The sequence below is a fragment of the Lissotriton helveticus genome, chromosome 5_1, assembly GCF_964261635.1.
Source record: "Lissotriton helveticus chromosome 5_1, aLisHel1.1, whole genome shotgun sequence".
Lineage (NCBI taxonomy): Eukaryota > Metazoa > Chordata > Amphibia > Caudata > Salamandridae > Lissotriton > Lissotriton helveticus.
This window is the reverse complement of record NC_136065.1, coordinates 3,888,574-3,913,620: the sequence shown is the minus strand read 5'-3', so window position 1 is coordinate 3,913,620 and position 25,047 is coordinate 3,888,574. Positions and strand designations below refer to the sequence as shown.

The 25,047-nt window shown below is 48.3% G+C and overlaps 1 protein-coding gene across 1 annotated transcript in view; it reads left to right on the top strand.

Annotated features, from left to right (window-relative positions):
* Positions 1–25,047, top strand: part of LOC144752883 (proteasome subunit beta type-9-like) — a 193,208-nt gene that overhangs the window by 90,638 nt on the left and 77,523 nt on the right. The window contains exon 3 of the mRNA XM_078640712.1: positions 14,172–14,301. Coding sequence (XP_078496838.1) covers positions 14,172–14,301 — 130 coding nt within the window. The remainder of the gene's footprint in view (positions 1–14,171; positions 14,302–25,047) is intronic.

Here is a 25,047-nt window from a genome sequence, read left to right as displayed (position 1 = left end):
AGTGGAGTTGGAGGGTGGAGGGCGGAGTTGGAGGGTGGAGTTGGAGTTGGAGGGTGGAGTTGGAGGGTGGAGTTGGAGGGTGGAGTCGGAGTTGGAGGGTGGAGTTGGAGTTGGAGGGTGGAGTTGGAGTTGGAGGGTGGAGTTGGAAGGTGGAGGGTGGAGTTGGAGGGTAGAGTTGGATTTGGATGGTGGAGTTGGAAGGTGGAGTTGGAGGGTAGAGTTGGAGGGTGGAGTTGGAGATTGGAGTTGGAGGGTGGAGTTGGAGTTTGGAGGGTGGAGTTGGAAGGTGGAGTTGGAAAGTGGAGTTGGAGGGTGGATTTGGAGGCTGGAGTTGGAGTTGGAGGGTGGAGTGGAGGGTGGAGTTGGAGGGTGGAGTTGGAGTTGGAGTTGGAGGGTGGAGTTGGAGGGTGGAGTTGGAGGGTGGAGTTGGAGGGTGGAGTTGGAGGGTGGAGTTGGGGGGTGGAGTTGGGGGGTGGAGTTGTGGGGTGTAGTTGTGGGGTGGAGTTGCAGTTGGAGTTGGAAGGTGGAGTTGGAGGGTGGAGTTGGAGGGTGGAGTTGGAGGGTGGAGGTGGAGTTGGAGGGTGGAGTTGGAGGGTGGAGTTGGAGGTGGAGGGTGGAGTTGCAGTTGAAGTTGGAGGGTGGAGTTGCAGTTGGAGGGTGGAGTTGCAGTTGGAGTTGGAGGGTGGAGTTGCATTTGGAGTTGGAGGGTGGAGTTGGAGGGTGGAGTTTGGAGGGTGGAGTTGGAGGGTGGAGTTGCAGTTGGAGTTGGAGGGTGGAGTTGCAGTTGGAGGGTGGAGTTGCAGTTGGAGTTGGAGGGTGGAGTAGGAGGGTGGATTTGGAGTAGGAGGGTGGAGTTGGAGTTTGGAGGGTGGAGTTGGAAGGTGGAGTTGGAAAGTGGAGTTGGAGAGTGGAGGGTGGAGTTGGAGGGTGGAGGTGGAAGTGGAGGGTGGAGTTGGAGGGTGGAGTTGGAGGGTGGAGTTGGAGGGTGGAGTTGGAGTTGGAGTTGGAGGGTGGAGTTGGAGGGTGGAGTTGGAGGGTGGAGTTGGAGGGTGGAGTTGGAGGGTGGAGTTTGGAGGGTGGAGTTGCAGTTGGAGTTGGAGGGTGGAGTTGCAGTTGGAGTTGCAGTTGGAGTTGGAGGGTGGAGTTGGAGGGTGGAGTTGGAGTTGGAGGGTGGAGTTGGAGTTGGAGGGTGGAGTTGGAGGGTGGAGTTGGAGGGTGGAGTTGGAGGGTGGAGTTGGAGGGTGGAGTTTGGAGGGTGGAGTTGCAGTTGGAGTTGGAGGGTGGAGTTGCAGTTGGAGTTGCAGTTGGAGTTGGAGGGTGGAGTTTGAGTTGGAGTTGGAGGGTGGAGTTGGAGGGTGGATTTGGAGTAGGAGGGTGGAGTTGGAGTTAGAGGGTGGAGTAGGAGGGTGGAGTTGGTGGGTGGAGTAGGAGGGTGGAGTTGGAGTTGGAGGGTGGAGTTGGAGGGTGGAGTTGCAGTTGAAGTTGGAGGGTGGAGTTGCAGTTGGAGTTGGAGGGTGGAGTTTGAGTTGGAGTTGGAGGGTGGATTTGGAGTAGGAGGGTGGAGTTGGAGTTAGAGGGTGGAGTAGGAGGGTGGAGTTGGAGGGTGGAGTTGGAGGGTGGAGTAGGAGGGTGGAGTTGGAGTTGGAGGGTGGAGTTGCAGTTGGAGTTGGAGGGTGGAGTTGCAGCTGGAGTTGGAGGGTGGAGTTGCAGTTGGAGTTGGAGGGTGGATTTGGAGTTGGAGGGTGGAGTTGGAGGGTGGTGTTGGAGGGTGGATTTAGAGGGTGGATTTGGAGTTGGAGGGTGGAGTTGGAGGGTGGAGTTGGAGGGTGGAGTTGGAGTTGGAGGGCGGAGTTGGAGGGCGGAGTTGGAGGGTGGAGTGGCAGTTGGAGGTGGAGTTGCAGTTGGAGGTGGAGGGTGGAGTTGCAGTTGGAGGTGGAGGGTGGAGTTTGAGTTGGAGGGTGGATTCGGAGGGTGGATTTGGAGTTGGAGGGTGGAGTTGGAGGGTGCAGTTGGAGGTTGGAGTTGGAGGGTGGAGTTGGAGGGTGGAGTTGCAGTTGGAGTTGGAGGGTGGAGTTGGAGTTGGAGTTGGAGGGTGGAGTTGGAGTTGAAGGTTGGAGGGTGGAGTTGGAGGGTGGAGTTGGAGGGTGGAGTTGGAGTTGGAGGGTGGAGTTGGAGTTGGAGGGTGGAGTTGGAGGGTGGAGTTGGAGGGTGGAGTTGGAGGGTGGAGTTGGAGGGTGGAGTTGGAGGGTGGAGTTGGAGGGTGGAGTTGGAGGTTGGAGACGGAGGGTGGATTTGGAGGGTGGGGTTGGAGGGTGGGGTTGGAGGGTGGGGATGGAGGGTGGAGTTGGAAGGTGGAGTTGGAGTTGGAAGGTGGAGTTGGAGTTGGAGGGTGGAGTTGGAGTTGGAGGGTGGAGTTGGAGTTGGAGGGTGGAGTTGGAGTTGGAGTTGGAGGGTGGAGTTGGAGGGTGGAGTTGGAGTTGGAGGGTGGAGTTGGAGTTGGAGGGTGGAGTTGGAGTTGGAGGGTGAAGTTGGAGTTGGAGGGTGGAGTTGGAGGGTGGAGTTGGAGTTGGAGGTTGGAGTTGGGGGGTGAAGTTGGAGTTGGAGGGTGAAGTTGGAGTTGGAGGGTGGAGTTGGAGGGTGGAGTTGGAGGGTGGAGTTGGAGGGTGGAGTTGGAGGGTGAAGTTGGAGGGTGAAGTTGGAGGGTGGAGTTGGAGGGTGGGATTGGTTTTGGAGGGTGGATTTGAAGGGTGGATTTGAAGGGTGGAGTTGGAAGGTGGAGTTGGAGGGTGGAGTTGCAGTTGAAGTTGGAGGGTGGAGTTGCATTTGGAGTTGGAGAGTGGAGTTGGAGGGTGGAGTTGGAGGGTGGAGTTGGAGGGTGGAGTTGGTGGGTGGAGTTGGAGGTTGGAGTTGGAGGGTGGAGTTGCAGTTGGAGTTGGAGGGTGGGGTTGCAGTTGGAGTTGGAGGGTGGAGTTGCAGTTGGAGTTGGAGGGTGGAGTTGCAGTTGGAGTTGGAGGGTGGAGTTGCAGTTGGAGTTGGAGGGTGGAGTTGCAGTTGGAGTTGGGGGGTGGAGTTGGAGGGTGGAGTTGGAGGGTGGAGTTGCAGTTGGAGGTGGAGGGTGGAGTTTGAGTTGGAGTTGGAGGGTGGATTCGGAGGGTGGAGTTGGAGTTGGAGGTTGGAGTTGGAAGTTGGAGGTTGGAGTTGGAGGTTGGAGTTGGAGGGTGGAGTTGGAGGGTGGAGTTGGAGGGTGGAGTTGGAGGGTGGAGTTGGAGGGTGGAGTTGCAGTTGGAGGTGGAGTGTTGAGTTGGAGTTGGAGTGTGGATTTGGAGCAGGAGGGTAGAGTTGGGTGGAGCAGGAGGGTGGAGCAGGAGGGTGGATTTGGAGGGTTGAGTTGGAGTTGGAGGCTGGAGTTGGAGGGTGGAGTTGGAAGGTGGAGTTGGAGGGTGGAGTTGGAAGGTGGAGTTGGAGGGTGGAGTTGGTGTTGGAGGGTGGAGTTGGAGTTGGAGTTGGAGTTGGAGTTGGAGGGTGGATTTGGAGGGTGGAGTTGGAGGGTGGATTTTTAGGGTGGAGTTGGATGGTGGAGTTGTAGCCTAATGCAGCCCCTGGTGATCTGGAGAGATGACACAGGATAGGGAAGAGAGGGCGGGCAGGGCCTGAGTCCTTGTAGCGGATGACCAGCTTTGGGGTCAGAGCTGAGATGAGAAGGGCAGCCAGCCATGAGAGTTGTAAAAAAAGAAAATCACGGGGGACTGTGTTTAATAAAAGAGAGGGCGGGCAGGGCCTGAGTCCTTGTTGCGGACTACCAGCTTTGGGGTCAGAGCTGAGATGAGAAGGGCAGCCAGGCAGGCATGAGAGTTGTAAAAAAAATATAGTAATAGCTTGTGGCACTGCACCCTTTACTAGCTTAGTGCATTTGCGCCCGCCATTAATGTTACTAAAAGCGCACAATGTAACTTTTACAAAATGTCCTTGTTCGAGCCATGCAAAATAAGAGAAAGGGAAAAACATTTTCTAAATAAAGCACAGTGATACAGAAATGCACAGTGATGTAGAAAACCGCAGTACGAGGGGTAAAGAAAGGAAGGTATGTAGGATAGAGGTTGCCTGTTTTGGCTCTCAATGCTTTGAGTTTGTGGCAATAAGCTTGAGTTACAATGTTAGCAAGAGGAGAGTGATGATGCTAGTGCATGAGGCTATTGGGGCTTAACAGCTAGCTCCAGGATGCAATTGGCCACAGTGCTCACAGCATGACCTGTGATACGTGGATGCCAACAGGCATGACTCTCTCGGCAATGGCGCTTATGGAGAAAGTGAAGAGAGAGTTGGCTCGGCATAGGGCAGTATTCATGATGTCAGTAGTAATATAGGCTCAATTCGCGATCCAGAAGCTTAAAACACGATGCAAGCCCTCAGCGCCTCTGATCCACCACGCGCATGTGCAACAGAAACAGCAACTTGTCACTTTAACAAGCACTAGACCATGCAAGTTGTGTGAATAATGAATCTGATTTGATCCACTACCGGGGCAAGGAGTTACATGATACCTTTCAAACGCCTATTGTCTGCCTTGCTTTTCCAAGTAGTACTAGATGTGCACATGCGCTAAGCCACCATGACAATTCTATTCCAGTTCCACTGTGTCGAAAGTATTGTCACTGTAGTATTGACGACACAACTGTGGCTGACCAAGGTTTCGCTCTATAAATTTCAACGTTTGGGAAGTCAGTATGACGTTGTGCACATTAACATCCAGAGCTGGCCACAAAGAGCTCCACTGTCAAGACAGAAATCAAATTTTTATAGCAAAGGATGGTGCACCAGAATTTAGTAGTCCAAACAAGCTGTTGAATTTTTCAAAAAAGTCCTTTATTATTTTCAATCTTTAAAAAGGCCATCAGCCAACGCGTTTCGTTCCCATACGAACTTCGTCAGGGCTAGGAAAAAACCTGGTGACAAATAAGGCTACCAAGCGCAGTTTATATGACTTAAGACCTCCACGTCATCAGAACGTCAGGATCAATCCAAATAACAAATTGGGCCAAGTTCCAATGTTGTGCCAGGTGTGAATCAGTGGGACTGCTCTAGTAGAAAATGGAGGTCACCCCTCATCAACTTTTAGAATAGCACATAGAGAACTGGTATTAATAAGGGGTAGAAACTGCAAATTTTAAACAGGCGCTGTGGTAGAAGACATATATAAAGACCTGAACCACTACTAATGATCTCCCCAAGAAGACGGATGGTAATCTCCGTAATCGCAGAGTCCGTGTCTCCAAACCCGTTCCTTTCGAACAAAAAAAAAAAAACAAAAAAAAAAGTATTGTCACTGTAGGCTGAAGGAGGGGATGCAATGAAGGAAAGAACAAACATTCAGTGCACAGAAGACGCGCGGCCGCCATTGTGTAATATTATGCGGTGTGCCACGATGGGAAAAATAATTTAGAATGTTGACATACAAGGACTGAATGTATTTTGACAGCCACACTCAACAAAATAAAGGATGCGGCCACCATTATTAAAGTTCTAGCGCGGTGTGCCTCTTTGTAAACAAAATAATTTAGCCTTTCTTGTTGTTTATGTCCTTGTCTTATGGGCGAGCCGCGCATAGGAAAAGAAAGCCGCGGTCTCCATTGTTGTACCCGAAGCATGCCACACTGGTGAAAAACTAAGCGCGGATTAAAAAAAAAACATTAGAGTAAGTGCGGCGTGCCGCACTGCTTAAAAAACAAGTTCTCGGCATTGCGTGGCTTGGGGGCTGGGGAGCAGGGGAGCGGCGTTCCTTTGAAGTCGGAAGGGTGGGAGGGAACGAGCATATGGGGTGGGAGGGAACGAGCATATGGGGTGTGAGCAATAACAAAAGTAAGAGGGGGAGCAGGAAGTGAGGCCGAGCGCGCGCTGGCGGAGCTTCTCGCTTGAATGCCTCACATGCACTGGGCATAATCTGCACTCCATAACCTCTTGGTAGGATTTGCTGGTGGCCCTCTATATCTCTCGCCAGCAATGCGCAAGCGCATTGGCAGGCGAGACCTAAAAAGGCCTTTCACTTTTTTGCACCCGAAAAAGTGCAGAAACACCGGCGCAGCACCCCGTCTGAACCCTAGTTCTCCGAGAGCCTAAGGTCACAGAAACAAACATGTAGGAGACTAGAACAAATTTGGAGATCTGAATATGATCCTCTAGATAGAGTGACTTACAAAAAAGCCATTGCGGAATATACAACGTTGATACATAGGGAGAAAACAAAATACTTTTACTGAAAAAATTCTTTCGGCTGAAAACTTTTTATTACAATAACTAAATTATCAAAAATGATAACAAAAAAGGATAGCAGAGGATATATAACCTTTTGCGATACCCTTGCCAGCTTCTTTCAAAGTAAAGGAACTGAGGTCTTCGATTCCATAGCTCTCGGGAATGACTTTCCTACAATTCTTGACGGGTTCTCTCCCCTTGACAGACAGCAGGTTTTGAAAGTCATAACGGCATGTACATCAGGGTCCCTATTAGACCCCTGCCCCCCCTCCCCCCCAAAAAATCATACCTTTAGCTCTAAGGATGTTTGAAGAACAACTCACACAAATCCTCAATAAAGTGCTAAGCACAGGACATATTCCACTGAATGGAAGGTTGCATCCATCCTACCCTTATTGAAAAAAAGCAACCTGGACTCCCAGGAACCCAGTAGCTATAGGCCCATCTCCAGACTACGTTTCCCAGCCAAACTACTTGAAAAAACATTAAATAACTAATTGATGGCCTGTATTGACAGCAATAATCTGCTGGACCCCTCCCAATACGGTTTCAGAAAGGCTCGTAGTACAGAAACTTCCTTGCTTGCTGCCTCTGAAGAGATCAAATGGACCATGGATAAAGGTGGTCAATCCAGCCTGATATTACTCGTTCTCTCTGCGGCTTTTGACACGGTTAACCACACTATCTTGATTAACCGATTAAGGGAGCTGGGAATAAGAGGCGTAGCCTTGACTTTGAAAGACTTTCTAGCACATAGAAGAAATCATGACATCTTGGGCAACTTTACCTCACAACAATTCAGTTTGCCATGTGGGGTGCCGCCGGGCTCCTCAATAAGCCCCACCCTTTTCAATTTTTTTACGTGGCCCCCCCTGGTTAAACTAATGAAGTCCTTAGGGTTCTCAGTGGTGTCTTATGCCGATGACACATAAATTGTGGTGTCAATCTCCAAAGATTAGGAAGAAGTGGGCCTAGATCCAGCTCCTGTATGGCTCAAATCGATCATTGGATGACAAGAAATTGCCTAAAATTTAATTCTGGCAAAACAGAGGTGCTACTTTTCGGAAACAAAAGATCATTTTGGTCGCCAGCCTAGTGACCCCAGAACATGGGACCCCTACAGACGCCTGTTCAGAAAGGAAGGAACTTGGGAGTTATCTTTGATGACAACTTCCACTTTGACCAGCAAGTAAAAGCACTATCTTCTTCTGTATTTTATACACTAAAACTAATAAAGAAAGTCAGTCCTTTCATCCTGAATGAACTCTTAAAAACAGTTGTTACCTCCCTTATCCTGACCAAGCTGGACAACGGAAATGCTCTCTTTATCGGGATCCGGAAAAAGTCATTACAAAAACTACAAACACTACAAAATGCGGCAGCGTGATTTCTTGCCCGAATTCCTTAACATGTGTCAGCAGTCCAAACACTGGTCAATCTGCACTGGCTACCCATAGCAAAAACGTCTAGAGTTTAAGACATTATGCATAACCTATAAAGCATTGCATAACTCTGGACCACGCTATTTTTGAGAAACGTTGGCCTGGTGCTCCCCAGGCAGAAAGCTCAGATCTTCGGACACAAGGTAACTTTCCACTCCTAGAGCAAAGCTGGCGACTTAGAGTGGTGGGAGTTTTTTACTGAAGGCAGCTACGCTCTGGAACGCCCTACCCCTGCCTATTAGGAACTATTCCAACTTCCTGAGTATTCGGAAGCAAGTCAAAACTTGGCTGTTCACACTCCGTTAATTAGTGTCAACTATCGGTCCATGTAGCACTGCACCAGTTTGCACAAGCGCCAAGACGCCTCCGGGCATTCGAGCGCTATACAAATCCAAAATCAAATCAAATCACTGTTTGATTGACATTAGTAAAGTATTTTTATGCTACTGTAAAGTATTCGACTGCCTTTTCAAAACAATACTTACTGTATTTGAAAAGTATTGCTATTCTTGAAACTGTTACTTACCTGCAACTGAGTTCATCTTGGTTCTAAATTAAAATAACATAGTAATAACATTTTATACAAAGCAATTGGTCTGAAGTTCAGTCTTTGAGTGTGTGATATCATTTGGTGATTGAGTGTGTACATCAAATTCTTAACAGAGCCCTCTAATAAGCCTTAATGCTCTACCACACTGCCACAAATAGAGCTTTTAGTATTATCTACTTATACCTCTGTAAGCCTCTGGGGTTTCACTTGACTCTGTGCACACTATACCTTACTTTGGTATAGTATATACAGAGCCAGCTTCCTACAGTATTTCTCACAGGTGAGGACTGGATCATGGACGGTGGATGAGGAGGTAATGCACTGGTTACTCACCGGTGATCTCCATTCAGGGCCGGACTGGGAACTGAAAGCAGCCCTGGCAAATTTTGCCAGACCAGCCCCCGTCTGGCGCGTAGCGAGCGACCGTAGCGAGCGAGCCCGACGGCCACTAGGGGGGTTTTGGGAAACGACAGACCAAAATGGTGAATTTTACAGCACATTTTCATTACATATTCAAATTGTATCAACCTTAAAGCACAGTAAACAGTAGATGACCTTAACCCCTCCCATGCTGGTGACGAACCCCATCCTTCACGCCCCGCGGTGGGCGTGTGCGGATAACAGCTGGGGTTCGTCACGGCCCCGCCTTGTTCGTTCTGCGGCCGCACACGGGAAAAATTGCGGCCGCAGCGAAAGGGTTAAAGAACATCAGGTTACCCACCCAGTCATATGTACCCATAGGCATTCTTTCAGAGAGCACCAAAAATAGACACAAGTAGTGAATCAGAGAGAACAAAGTAAAAGTGAGACCAGCCCCCACATGGTGTGGACACCATGGGGGTCAGGTTTGCAGGATGCACCACTGTGTACAGTTGTACTACAAAGATGGCCTTACTGGCTCAGCCAGTGATTTACAACAATAAAGTGTGTCTGCATCTTACTGAATAGTTTCTCAAAATAAGAGAAAAAATAGCCCGGTGCAGCCTACAGATTCCATGCCCAATCCCTCAAAGTTACAGCAATTGCTGATCACTAATATTAATCCAACCCATGCCTAGGCCGTGATTAAAGTGGGAGAATGAACAAAGCAGCCAGCCAGCCTGCTGCATTAGCTTAGTTCAGTTCTCCTACTGTAATCGCAGCCTGCCGGCCTCATCATAATTACAAATTTTTGATTTATTGCCTGCACCCGCGACGGTCCTGTCATCAGCATGTACACACATAGCTGTGCATATACGGAGGGGGTTCGAGCCCCTCGGTCTGAGTTGTGCGCTCAGCGCAGCCTCTCACAGGTCATAGACCGCAATTGCAAAACACTTGCAGTTTACAACCTACTTCAAGTAGTTGGTAACCTGTTTGGAAAGCGGAAGGAGTCGCCAGGGGATCCCTTCCTGTTTGTGAATGGCTGATAAAATATTTTTTTAAGAGCAGCTAGTGGTCCCACGTACCACTGCCTGCTCTTAAAAAATTAAACAAACGTTTAATTTTTCTTTTTGCAATGTATCCTATGTAAGGTCCTTTTGATGGGAAGAGGAGGTTTCTGAGGTGGAAGTATAAGGCAAGTAACTCTACTCAGCCTACCTCACTGCCAGTCTTCAGAAAGAATCTCTCTTCATTACTACCTGCAGATACCCCAGACTCTGTAGCACACTCCCTTCCCGGCCTGATTATCCATTTTCATCCATCCATCTCCCATGCACCTTAGCTCACATCTGACCTTAGGCGCCAGCCCCATATCAGCCACCATCTGACTCCATTTTCATTATTCCCAGTAAAAATCATTAGGAAATTACCCTCAAACTTAAATCATTGAATATATATCAGGAAAATAAATGAGTACACACTTTAAAATATATTCCACAGTTGCCCTAATGACCCGACTGCTAATTAAATAAACAAAAACAGAAGGGCTATGACAGGACCGGATTTAGTGCTGGTCCAAAAGTCCTTATTGGTGCCCCACCACAGACCTCTTTCTACGTAGATACCTTTACTACTACTGTCCAACAGTGCCCTTCATCTCTCCATAGTCCCTCCTCCTCGGATGTCTTCACTGCCACCCTCCAACAGTACCCCACATCTCTATGTAGCCTCTCCCCCTCATGACCTGCTCCTCAGACTCCCTCACTACCACCCTCCATCAGTGCCCCTCATCTCTCTTTTGCCCCCCCTACACCCCATTACAACCTCCTTGGATTCCGTCATTGCCACCCTCCACCAGTGCTCCTTATCGCTCCATAGCCCATCCCCCCTTGACCCCCTCCTCAGATGCCCTCACTGCCACTTTCCACTGTGCCCCTCATCTCTCTGTAGCCCCTCCAACTCATGACCTACTCCTCAGACTCCATCACTACCACCCTCCACCAGCGCCCCTCATATCTCCGTAGCCCCTCTCTCATATGCACTTCATTGGTTGTATAGCGCTACTCATAGTGTAGGGTGTTACAGTACTTAACATCGTGCCCACATTATGAGACAATGAATCATACAAGTATGTAAATCAGCCTATAGGGAATGTAGCATTAGCCAATGAGGATTACCAGTAGTAGGAATCACATACCATCCATACTGGTGGGCAGTATGTTTTAAGAGTTTGGTCTGGAGAAGCACAAACACAGGATTTAAAGCATACCACAGTGGTGGTGTGGTGGGGAGCTTTACTGATTAAAATGTATTTCTGCCCTAACAAACTCTTTATAGCAACATTACAATAATGAAAGACTGAGGAACGGATCATGGCTTACGAAGGGCAAAACATGGCAAATAATGCTCCCTCCCCCAGAGGAGCAATTGGAGCCAGATTTCAGAGGGAGGGGCTATCAAAGATTTCAGGGGTGCTGATTCTTCTAGCAATATGCAGAGTGGAGATGCAGTGGCTCGAAGAAGGGGTGAAAACAACAAAGCCTCGTAGGCAAGTAAATTGTATTGTATAGTAATGGCATTTATATAGCGCTTACTACCCCATACGAGGCGTCGAAGCGCCTTTTCGGCGAGCAGCACGCTATTCTGGAACACATAAAGGATTAGTGTTGAATTAGTATAGTGAAATTTTAAACTAATTTGAGTGGTGGACCTGTGAGTCAGTTATTTGGACTATGCTGTTTATGTACACAGTATCTCAGGCACACAAAATGTGGGTGAGCACACTGTCCCCTTTGCATGCTCTCTTCAGCACATAAGGCGAAGTGGTGACAAACACAGATACAAAATTACTACTGACAAACCCAATTACAGGAGCAAATGCTAACACATGGACACACAAGTGTTGTCAGAACAGTCAGGTAAACAGACAAACACGGATGTGAAACAGACAAACAATACAACAGATGTGGCAGTATACAAATACGAGTGGATGGACAGGGGTTTTGGTGTCCAGACAGAATACGGACCCGAAGAAGAGCAAACTGACTCCTAAGGAGACATTAGTACTATTTTATGCATTACAGAGAAATACATTTCTCAGTTTACTCTGTTTCAAACATCAAATTGCAAAACCTTTGAGTACAGCCATTCCTGGTTGCCTAATTATTCCTGGGGCCCTTGACTTAAATGCTCATGTTCAAAGGATCAGATAAAGTAATTCATAAGGCACCAGAAAAAGATTTAGGAGACTGTATGACAGCTTCTAAAGTAATAGTTAAGGAGAAATCATCAGTGCATCTTCCAATTCTCTGGGTCTTTACTCGAAAGAATTCTCAAGTTTAATAAATTAATATGGCAAACTTGACAGACGGCGCAGTGTACATTCTGTCACAACGTCCATCTCCCATTATGCCTTCGACAAACAGAACCTTGTTTTTATTTCCTATGTTATGGGGCAGCAAGCCACGGATATCTTCCATTTTCTTTCAAGAGCACGAGGCTTCACTCCTGGAGGCAAATCATTAAGGCCGCATTAAGAATGCTTATTAATTTCGAAGGGGCCAGTACCAGCAATTTCGGACCCATCTCGAATGTAAGATCTGTGGGAGCACATCTAAGAGCAGCAGCAGAAACTGCCTGTGAAATAAAGGAAGGGAATGAGGACTAACCGGGTGCTGTATTTCAGATTCTGCAGATAATTTCGAATCTCTAAGGGGACGGTCAGGGTACCCCTCCCAAGAATTCAATGATTATGCACCACCGGTGTCCGTAAGTCTAGTGGCAGACCAGAGACCACCTGACTAATCTCCAGAATGAGTGATCCAAGTAAATGGTCTTTTAAAGACCTGTTGCGTACTCGCGTGCGGCTGGCTGTGTCTGTGCCCGGTCCCGGAAGCTGTCACATCGCGGCTGCCACACACAGAGCTGTGCTGCGCATATACGGTCGGTGGTAACTTACAACTGACTGTATATGCACAGCACAGCTCTGTGTGTTATGTTACACTGTACACTGGTAACGCGGTCGGTCGGAATGGAAATGGAATCAGGCCTGATTGGCATCGCCCACCACCACTGCGTGACCGACGACGCCCCCCCGCCCGCCAACTGTTTGTGAAGTAGGGTGACCAGAATTTTAAAGCCAAAAACCGGGACATTTCACAAAAATAGAAGATAGACTACAATTTTACTTCAAGCGACGAGAGCGCTCCTCGGCAGAGAATTACATAACGCAGTAAGAACATACATAAAATAAAAATGTTAAGCCCAGTAGCTTGCCTGTTTATTAAATTGCTTTCTTGACACACCTGATAACTATCCCTACTTTGTAAAACATAAAAAACACCTCCCACCATTTTCAGTCAACCCTCTCCAAAAACGGGGACATGAGCCAAATTTCTTGAAATTTGCTGGGACAGCTGGTTAAAAACAGGGACCGTCCTGGCAAAACGGGGACACCTGGTCACCCTATTGTGAAGACAACAAGAAGACAATCATTCATGAGTCATGAGTGATGATAATGATGATTAATTGATACCGGGGCCAGGACGGACACACTTATTAACTCACCTCCTGCTGTTGGTGGCAAACATAGGGGGGGCTACTTCGGCAGAGCAATAATTAAATGATGGCCTCTCCGGTCTATACTCTCCTCTCGCTCTCGTCACTCCTCACTCGTGATGCTGGCTGCAACCTGTAGGGCAGACTGCGCAGTTTTAATTGCCCAATGGCATGCGGGAACATCAGCCGCACCCCAGAGAGGCGCGCAGACGCGCCGCAGGAGGAGGAGGAGGCAGGGTATCATTCTGCGCGCTGCGCACAGGCACCTCCCCCCTCCTCCTGACGTTCGTTTAGGTTGCACTTGCCGCGCAAGGTCAATCAGGCTTGCTGCTGGCCTGGCGCAGTAGTATTAGTATGGGCAGCCGGCGGGCCGGCCTGCTTGGAACTTGAGTCTGAGGAGGCTGAGACACGAGACACAAGTGAAGTCACACGACACTGTAACCTGTGAATTCTTCCCTCTAAACTTAACTGAGTGAGTGACGCTCTGTGACGGTCGGACCGAAAATCGGCCTCCACCCACAAAACTGGCCCCCTGATCCAAAACCGGCCCCCACCCCCTCCAGCCTACCGGGGGATAGCCCGGTGCCCGAAAGCACCGGCCCTGTCTCCATTCCTCCCAGTCCAAGTCTTCCAAGATACAGTCCGGTATAAAGGGTGAGGATTGATTACAGTGCATCTGGTTTGTGGTTTGTTGTTTACTTGGTAATAACAGGAAGTGATGTTCTGCTGCATCTGGCTAGTGGCGGCCAAGTTGGGGGAACTTTTTTGTGTCCGCTAGAGAACAGTGCCTGTAGGGAGGAGATGAAGACTCGTGCGTAAGGACTGTATCGGGGAAGGCGTAGACTTGGAGTAATAAAGATTATCAGTAAGTAACCGGTGCAATCCCTGGTACTGCCAGCCGCGAGCTGCCTTCCACAACACACAACACAACATAGGGTCTTGTTCATCTAGCCCGTCTGACTGCCCCTCAGATTTGTTCTGGCTTGACAGACTCTATCTCTCTTTCTTAGCCTGGACTTGGATGAAGCCCCCTTGGTGGTGGCGGCTGCCAGCCTTGTGAAGGGCATCAGCTATAAGTACAAGGAGGAGTTATCGGCTCATCTGATAGTGGCGGGCTGGGACCGGCGACGTGGAGGACAGGTGAGTGATGTTAAATCTATACCTGTTTATATATTATCTAGTTGTCAATTTGTAGACCTTTCATTGATGCATCTAGCTGTTCATCCAGCTATCTATCTGTGTATCTTCCTATCTGTAGTCTATCTGTTTGTTTGTCTATGAATATTTCCCATTTTTCCCACAACTGCAGCTATTGTTGTGATCCACATGGTTTGTGTATGAATTCAGGTTAGTTTTTTGACCTAGAATCTCAGGGTATTGTGGTTTAGCTGCCAAAAGTGGAACTCACTACAGCTTTGTGAAATGTGACCTCATCAACGAAGTCCAACAAACAAATTCAGCACACAGTGAGCAGTTAATTTATGTGTGAAGTTAATACATAATTCATTATGCCAAAATGAAACAAGGGGTGCAATTTAAAAGTCATATTTATGAGGGATTCGTTAATGTTGTGTGAAGGAAGGAACATTTCCTGGAAAAAGTGGATCAATATTGGTATTGGTGAACCCGGTCAGGTGGGACTGGTTTGAGGAATGATTGACTTCAGTGTAGTACTGTAGTATTTAAACTCACCTGAAGTTGAGCAAAGCAAATATGGTATTCTGGAGCTGATTCTTGGAATCTGTTACTAAGTAAGAGAGAGGAAGTTTCGCCATTTGTGGTGGATCTGAGGAAGAGTTACGTTACCGGTGTCTCAAGATATGAGAATCTTCATTAACTAGGACAGAAATATATCACATAATCTGTTGATTTCTTGGCTCACAAGAACAACACATCTTCATCCGGTCCCCCGCACGAAACTCTGCCGTGTCGGGGGTCGCTCTTTCAGACTATTGGGTGCTAAACTCTGGAACTCCCTTCCCCTGAATATCCGCTGCCTTGACAACTTGTCTGCTTTTCGCAAAGCAATAAAAACTCACCTGTTCCCACTACTATAAGCCTCCGCCCTCCCCATCCCCTCCAAGTAGGCTATGCTATGGTTCTTAGCGCCGGGACGCCCCGTTGCTGGGGCAGCTGTCGCGCTCAACAAACCCGTAACATAACATAACATAACATCTGTCACCGCCTCTGTGCATTATCGTGTAGCCTTCATGGACAGCTATCAACCCCTTAATAATCATGTGAACAGGTTATCTTCCTATTTTTCTTTAATGCAGCTCTTCCACAAAATGTTGCCTCTTCTTCGCAGTCACTCTTGCCCTCTTGCGATGGAGTCAGCTATCCTAATTATTCTGAACTATAGCAATTTGTTATTTTTAGGTTTAAATTTGTTTATTCGTTGCAGTATATAGAAGAAGTGAGGCAATATAATCTCTGACGTAGCATCAACATTCAGCTAACGCCAGTGCTGTTAGCAATGCATTTTAGTATACAAAACAGAAACAAAACTCCCCCCATTCCCACCCCCGGGTGCTCGTATACATATATATTGCTACGTGACCATGATTGTAAAATACACAGCTGAGAGTTTTTTTTAGCTATTCCAGAATTTCTAGGCGCACAACCAGGGTTGCCGCAAGGTAATGGTAACAATTAGGTAGTCAGTATAGGCAATGAGGCGAACGGTAATCCCTCACAACCGCTCTGGGATGGACCAGACTTGATCCACTCAAAAAATGTTGTATAGTGCAGGGGCATGATTGTAAAACTCTGGAGGGATGCTAGCAGCTGGGCGTAATTATGAGTTGGTCAAGCACAACAGTCTGAGATATTTAGGGCAGGTAAGCTCTATGCATTCCTGTGATAGCAGCGAGATAAATGCCTGCCAAACCTTCCAAACATATCCACCTGGGATTGTAGTATCATTGGGAGTTATTCCATTCCTCATAGGTGCCAGATACTGTGTGAAGGGAAAGGTTAGCGGGTTGGGGAGGTTCAAGAGTACGTAGGCTGGGAATCGAGGGAGCTGGGTGTCCAGGGGGTAATCTATCTCTCATAGCACACCGTTCCAGTATTGAGCTAACGACGGGCACTCCCGCAGGATATGTAAACGATCAGGGAGGATGGAAGGGTCAGTAAAATACCTGCAGCTATATAGAGTTTATAAAATGTAATCTCGGGGTCCGGACTGCCCAGGTGAGTAGTACTTTGTGAATGTGTGGAGGGACACCTAGGTAGCTGCTTGGTAAATGTCTAGAACAGGGACTTTGTGAACTCACACCGTGGGAGCAGCTTTGGTCCTGGTGGAAAGAGCTTGCAGTGCTTCTGGGACGGCTGTTTGGCCAGTGTGTAGCAGATCTTGATGCAGAGCATGATACAGCACAACATGCTTCTTTTCTGCACTGCCTTGCCTTTTCTTTGCTGTAGAGAACCCCACATAGAGCTGATCATCCACCCAGGGGTCCTTGGTGCAATGTATATAGAAGCTCCTTCCTTCTTGGGCTCCGGAATGTAGCAAAAATATCAACCATGACATGCTTACACGCGCACCATCTTAATAGCCCCTTTGGCCAAAAAGGGCTTTGTGAGAAACTGGCTTAGTATATGGTGCTCACTTATGTAAGTGTAGCACCCTGCACTAATCAGGACAACCCTTATTGTGATTTAAGAGGTCTTAGATAACCTTAGAAAGCTCTCTAAGTGGTAGCTGTGGAGAGCAGCCTAGGGGGTCAGTCCAGCAGGAGTGTAAAACAGCTTATTTTGCCACTACTTAATCTTAAGGTATGGGTTAAGTGAAAAAGAACCACACCGTGTAGTTATAAAAAATATGTATTTATTATTAACACAATACAATATCTTCTACATGGAGATATATGCACAATACGCACAATACTTTGTCAACAGAATAAGCAAGAAACACAAATACACAGTGGTCACCAGGGGGGGAGACCAAACCATATACTTTAATAGTGGAATGCGAACCACGACTCAAGTCAAGAGGGGACCCAGAAGATGTAAAAGAGTCGGGAACCCAAGGAACCACCCACGGTGAGTATCTAGGAACCCCACGGAGATCATTTGCATAGTGGGAACACAACTGCGTACTCAATTGAAGTCAATGGGTAAGTCTCGGTTGCAATTTTAAAGAAGGACCCTTCCCAGTGTCTGTGAAGAAACCTCTTGGAAGATGGAAGGTTGGAGAGTCACCCCACCTGTGGATCCCCTAGAAACCAGGATACCTACACCAGGGAACCGGGTGCATAGGTGCAAAGTGGGGTCGGAAACCAAAGTCAAACTCAATGGAGGACTTTGGGAAGTTGCCGCTGCTGGAGGAGGTTGAAAGTGTCTAGTGGAACCAAAAGGTGGATTCAAGATGAGAAGTACCTGCAAGCAGAGGGGACAGAGTCTATGCCACTCAGGACGGACTAGGAGGCACGGAAGACGAATGTCCACCAACGTCGGGTGTTTCAGGAGAGTTGTTGTGACCTTGGAGCTGCAGCTCTGAGGACCAGGTGATGCTGTGAAAGACTAGGAGTCGTTCATGACCTTTCCCGCGTCGGATGTCGAGAGTTGAGGAGTCGGTGTCCATGGGCACACCAACAAGCTTTGGCAACTGCATACAACGTGGAAAGCGGAGAAGGTGCAGTGTTAAGACCAGCTAGGTCCAGATGACTCACCACAAGGAGGGGAGTCAGAGCAGGCCCGAGCAATCAGGGGAACCTGCTGAAATCGAGGAGGCCCCTCAAATGGACCCACAGGCAGGAGGCACTGGAGTTGCGAGAGGACCTCGAGCAGCTCACCAAAAGAGGCAGGCTCACGGTGCAAGGGATGCGATGAGGATGAAGATCTTGGTCACAAGAAATGCTTGAGGTGGAGGCTACTCGGAGCCAAAGATCTCTGAGCAAGAGAGTCAACAAGCCTTCGCAATGGCAAGTCGAGGCGGTGCACAGGGGCTCGGTTCCTGCAGCTCCGACGAGGGATACGGGCCTCAAACTCGGCAAGGGGACAGGGCTGGCCTCAAGGGATGTGAAGAACCACCACCTGTGTTGCTGAGCCTTTTGGAGTCCGTGGGATCCCAGGATCAGCAGACCGGTCAGCTACGTTGCGGTGCCTTCAGATGCAGGGAAGTGACTCCTTTACTTCAAGGGAGATTCCTTCAGGTGTCTTAGATGTTCACATGCCTTGGAAGGTTCCTGTATGGAGCACAGGCACGGTCATTGCAGCTGACGAGCAGGGCAACGAGACCAGGAGCAGCAGGAGCCTTCCCAGTTGCAGTCTCGATACCCAGAGCGAAGTGTTGCAAAGTTCAGAGTGCCCAGACGGTCATAGTAAAAGCGGTGTCTTGATGTGAATCTTGTCACACGACAAATCTAGAGACCCACCTACAGGTAAGCCCTTAAGTACCCTTAGAAAAGGTTTAAGATGATTCAGGGTTCCCTCCCAGTGGAGTGGTTGGACTGTGGGGAGGATACTCCGATGTCCTTTGTCCAGTTTTGCACCAGAAGGGGAGCCATCGACTCCATGAGCTGCTTTGGACTGGTCTATGCAAGGAGGGCACAAAATGTGCCCCTCAAGCAGACTGAGTGGCGCTGGCAAGTGCTCCCACCATGCCCCAAAACACTAAACCTTGTCTGGGAGGTGCTCACAACTCCCTGTGACAGAATACCTATTGTTCTGCCTTCCCTTGCTCGAGCTTGGCTCAGCAGCAGGAGGGAAGAATCTTGTGTCTGGTCGGCAGCAGCCATGTTGTGCTGTCCGAGTCTGAAAGACTGGTACCGGGAGCACTGAGGGCCTCCCAAAGGAGCTTTACAGTGCATGGAATCATACCTCCCACACCGTGTACGGTGTGGGAGGTATGATTCCAACATGTTTGACACCAAACATGACAGGATTCGTTCCAGCAAATCTAGAGATGAGCATTGCGTAATGACGCATGACCACTCTATGTATCTTAATGGCTGATTCACTTACAGTCCGGTAGAATGGACTCCGAAGGTTGTAAGGGTGTCCTGCTCATGCAGGGGCACCCCCTCACTTAGAACCGAGCAACCTGCCTTCAGGATTGAAAGGCCTGCCTTAGGGAAGACTTATAGGTTTTAAGTGCAGTGACCTCCGATGTAGGGAAACTTATATCTTTCGTAAGTGGTGCTAGCACCAGCTTACACAGGCTGCAATACAGGCCCGTGGTCACAATTTAAGTGGTCTCCCATGGGTGGCATAATACGTGCTGCAGCCCATGGGAAACCCCTGGTGTACCTATGCTCTGGGTACCTTAGGACCATATACTGGTGGACTTATAATGGTACACCAGTAGCCAATCTGGGATGATTCTAAGTACTCACCATATCAATTTAAGGGAGAAAACATCAGAGACTGGGGTCCTGGTTAGCAGGATCCCAGTCAGACTAATCAGAAACAGCATAGCACCAGGCAAAAAGTGGGGGTAACCATAAAAGCAGGTCCTACTTTCCTACAGGCTTGCACTGTCAGTTGCAAAAGGCAGAGCTGGGCCTCTATCAGTCGTTGGGGGAGAACAGTGGAAGGGGTATAAGGAAAAAAGGAATTGAATTGCATATCCTTTGCGGAGGTTCTGAAGCACCCACCTGTCCGAGGTGATTGCTCGCCAACCCAGATAGAACTGGTGAATTTAGCCTCCCACCGGGTGGCTGTGTCCCTGCAAGGACACACTAACAAGGTTGTGGGAATTACGCTGCGGGGTGGACAGAGCACGGTGGACTGAGCAGCACTCTGACCTTGGCTGCAACTGCAAAACTGCTGGGTTTTCTTGAGGGTGAGGGTTGGACTGGATGCTAGCAACACAGAATTATCCACCTTCGTTATATTAAACCCAGATGAAGTTCTCCTTGAGGGAACAAAACACATTAGAAGATTAGAAATTGAAATAAAGCCTTTTGGTACAATCTAAGTGCTTTGGACTGCTTAGCCTGGTGCGCCCCTATTTGTAGCTGCCCCTTTCAGGGTCTGGATTATAGATGCACCACTCAGCGGCTGATGCTGGGGTATCAGTGCACAGGACCACTTACTGATGAAACTGGCTTGAGGTGCAGAACCATATGTCCGCTGTTGAAGCTTTCACTTCAAAGTCACAAATAGAGAGGTGGACCTGCTTTGCTGCAGTTGGTGAGGTGGGGCAGAGAGACTAGAGAGCAAGGCATAGCTCTACACTCCTTGTAATGTTCAAGAGCAGATTCAGCCTAATCCTCAAATAAGCGAGTCCCTTCAAAGGTCATGTCCATCAAGGACATCGCTGGAGAAAGTGGTGGAGCTCAGCCATGCATGGAGGTGAATGCCAACACTAGAACAGCTGGCAAAGCCTATGGTGTTGGTGGAGTTAAAACAACAATGAATTGTGAATTTGGCTGCATCACGACCATATTGAACTGCACGAGACAGGATGGGGAGGGGGGGGAAGACATTCAGGCTGGCAGGGAGGACTTGTGCCACCAAGCCCTGACGGTCCATCAAGCAGCTGATGTTAACTGAACGGAGGCCCAGAATACTGGACGAGAACAGACATTTTCCAATCATTTCCACGCACTTAAATGTGAAGGATGCTGGAAGAGAAAAGCCTGGATGCCTGGAGCAGGATGAAAGTTCCTCTCCACCTGATGGTTGACTGGCGGTCCCGAGCATGGGTTGGCCTAAGTGCCTAATAGGGTTTCTGTCAGCGCCTCATTTAAAGGTATGTATGAAAGGCTGCCGAGATGTTTGTCTAGACTGGAGAACTTTGGTCAGTACATTTATTTTGACCTCTAGTGTTGGAAGCTGCAGATCAAGGACTTCAGCCTCCCTATGCATTACCATGGCAAAGAAAATTAACTCTTCTGTGGCTGGCTCGGGAGAAAACCATGTCATCTATGAGGAGGTGTCAAGGCCATTAGCTTCTGTAACTAAGTCTTCATACCAGTGAGTGACCTCATACCCGGATTATATTAATTGCCTTAGTCTGGTCCTAAAAGAGAATAGAGGTAGTGTTGTTGACCATGTGGATGTGCAAGTGGCGGTACATCGAGGGGTGGGGTGGCGTCACTTCAAATTATGTTGACTGGCATCCATGTGCCCAAGATAAGTCATGGCGCTGGAAGCGGCGTCTAGGTAGGAGACAGGTAAGATGGGCTCATAGAGTGCAACAGAATGAGTCGGTTGGTGTCCAGAGAGTAGGAGCTCAGAACTCTGCTGCCGGCTGCGCAGAACTCTTTGACCTGGTGCGGCATCACTGAAGGATTCAGAAACTCGGGTTGTGCCATAAAGACCTGGTTCCTACCACTGTCCCATCCTATTGTACCCAAGCTGTGCTGGAACAGATCCCTCTGTTTGACCGTAAAACATTAGAAGCCATCACAGCCCGTGTTAAATAAGTCTCCCCTAGGGATCCCGTCCCTCCTCATTCTCTGACCTCAGTTGCGGGGACATTCAGTAATTCTTGAATTGGTCAATGCTTTCATCTCCACTGGAGTGGTTCCCCCAGCATGGAAATGTGCGAAGGTGAAAACTCTTCTTAAAAAACCAAATCTTGACTGGGATAATCTGGGGAATTATCGCCCCATCTCCCTCCTCCCGATGCTTAGTAAAATCCTGGAGAGGCACGTCAACTCGGTCTTATCCGGGTTTTTGGAATCCAACAAGCTTCTTCACCCTTCTCAGACAGGCTTTCGTCCCCAACATGGGACGGAAACCGCTCTTTTAGTAGTGATTGAGGAGTCCAGGGGAATACTGGATCAAGGTGGTACGGCGGCTATTATTCTCCTGGACCTCGGCACTGCATTTGACACCGTCAACTATAACACGTTGACTCGTAGACTCAGAAGTCTTAGGGTGACGGGGGGTGTCATCACATAGATACAGTCCTTCTTAGAAGACAGGTCCTTTCAGGTTTTTGAAGGAGCTATAATGTCTAAACGTATGTCCCTCAGCTGCAGTGTGCCTCAGGGATCCTCCCTGAGCCCCACACTGTTTAATGTCTCCATGAGTCCATTGGCAGAGATAGTCCATGCATTTGGCATAAAAATAGTTACCTATGCCGATGACACACAGCTCGTGGTGAACTTAAACCATCCGGAAAGTCATCCGGTGGCCTAGGCTGTTGCCTAGATAAGGTAGCCAAATGGATTGTGTTCTCTTGCCTGAAACTCAATGTAGTACAAAAGGAGGTGGTGATGGACGGAGCATCTGAACCAATCAAACACTCACACCCAGTCAAAAGATCTGGGATTAATCCATCACCGTTCTTTAGCCGACTCTGCCACCCCAGTTCAGACATGGACATATGCAAATCAGTCTGACCCTGTGCCTCATGGGAACAGTCCAGCCCGAACTGCCAAGCCATGTCTTTTCTGGACCAGAAACAAGCTTCCTAGGGCCGGTTTCTGGGATTCCAGCCGTCTTCAGCCCGGCTTGCTTGAATCCAGTGGCAAAGTGAGCAAGGGACTCACGTCTGAGCATACCCTGCCAACTTATGGCGAACAAAGTGGTACAAAAGGGGGTGGTGATGGACGGAGCATCTGAACCCACCAAACACTCACACCCAGTCAAAAGATCTGGGTTTAATCCATCACCGTTCTTTAGCCCACTCTGCCACCCCAGTTCAGACATGGCCGTATGCAAATCAGTCTGACCCTGTGCCTCATGGGAACAGTCCAACCCGAACTGCCAAGCCATGCCTTTCCTGGACCAGAAACAAGCTTCCGAGGACCGGTTTCTGGCATTCCAGCCGTCTTCAGCCCGGCTTGCTTGAATCCAGTGGCAAAGTGAGCAAGGGACTCACGTCTGAGCATACCCTGCCACACTTATGGCGGCCAAAAGCGGTACAAAAGGGGGCGGTGATGGACGGAGCATCTGAACCAATCAAACACTCACACCCAGTCAAAAGATCTGCCATATATACAGGTGTAATTAAAAAAATCCTGGATCCATTCTGACATCTGTGGAATATTCAAAAGGTGAGGAAGCTGCGGCGAAAAGTCTTTATCAGAAACGGGGGTACCAGGGACAATACATAGAACCATAGATGGGTAGGTGTCAATTCTGTTTCACTTAGTTATTTCAGAGACGTCACAGACCACCAGAGAAAAGCTCAAGTTGTCTAGATGTTACTTGGAACCCGGAGGTCCACCCTCTGTATGTTGTTATCTCTGTTACGGGTTCCTAAGGTTTGTTACATTGTGGTATATAAATAAATAATACCGGATCTAGGTTTGACTGGACATAGCAATAACAGATAGCTCAATAAATAAGAGTCAAGATTCGAGGTAGTAGGAGTTTGCAGGTTTAATACAGCATAAAGGACAGGAACAGGACAACCTGCACGGGAACAGGATGGCAGGGCCCTGCAGGGGGGACAGGGAATGAGCGCGCTGACTTTAATAACAGTACACAAGCCGGGCACTGCGAGGCAGGAAGTAAGTGAAGGATCGAGGGTCGAGGATACAGGTGGGGGCTGTATCGCTCCTCAGCGAGGGCTCAGGAGACAGGAGCTGAATCTGGTGTCCGGGCCCTTTTGAGGCCTAGGAACGGGGACTTTTCAATGAAATAACGTGCACACTGAGAAACATGGCAACGTAACTTTACATAGGCCTGATATTCGTAGTATTCACGAGAACTGGGATCTGGCATACTAGGGATGGACACAACTGTAATTGCGTCTTTAATCAAACATGGGGGATACATATGCATATTAATCATGCACACATAACATAAGATGGGGGACACGTAGGGACACAGAACATGGCAAAATTTACTTTTCCACATTCCCTCCTTGTCACTACGTTTCCATCAGGAAACATCAATATTCATGATACCATCTATCATTTCATACAGTATCATTTGTTCGTCTTGAATTTTCTTGGAACGGGATCTAGGACGGGACTTGGGACTAGGAATACAAGAGGTAGCACAGATGCCACAAATCGCAGGGCCACATTGTAAACAGAGGCAGCAACTGAATATGATCGCTACTGCAATACCTAGAAAGGACAATACTTTCCATCCCCAGGCGGAAATTATATTCCAGAACCAACCGGACCATGTCCAGGTGCCTGGATTTTGGTGTAACATATGGGCAATATTATGGAGTCTGGTTATAGCTGAATAAACAGACGGTGCGTTATTAGGAATGAAAATGCAGCAACTAGATCCGATGACTCTACATGCCCCGCCCCTATCGGCCAGTATGACGTCAAGGACGAGACGATTCTGGAGCACGACAATTCTCATAAAGGATTGCTCTTCGGTTAAGTTACCTAGAGCAGAAGTAGTCTCAGTCACTACTGCTTCAAGGGTTCTGGTTAATCTACGTATCAGCTTACTATTCACAACAGTACCTAAATAAGGGAAGACACCTTTATTGATATCTATGTATTGTTCTAGAGCAGTTTCAGTATAATCGACAATCGGGAGGTCTCTCTTGTGTCTAGTATGTACTAGGTGGGAATTCCTATGGTAGTCAGGTGGGGCTAGAAAAACTGGTGGCAGTAGGAAGGCAATGTAACAGGTACCCTCCCAATCGAGGGGCAGACGAACATATGCGGTCTGACCACAAACAAAATAAGAATGACGTGAAGCTTTGAAAATAGATTTCCTACTGTCACTATACTTGACAATAGTAGTACAATCACTATGGCCTACATGTACGGAACCATTCTTTCGGACACATAATTCACCTTTAACTGGTAGTACTGACATAGCAGGTAAGTCTGGAGTAGTATCAGACTGAACATTCAGGACCATGAAATTCGAAGAATAATTACCTAAATTATAAACTTCATTTTCTAGATCTAACCCTGTTCTGTGGGGAAGACCTTGCTTGTCTGGAAAACATGTACTGTTAAGAAAAGACATATCTGTTGAGGATGACGTTAACGTGGACCA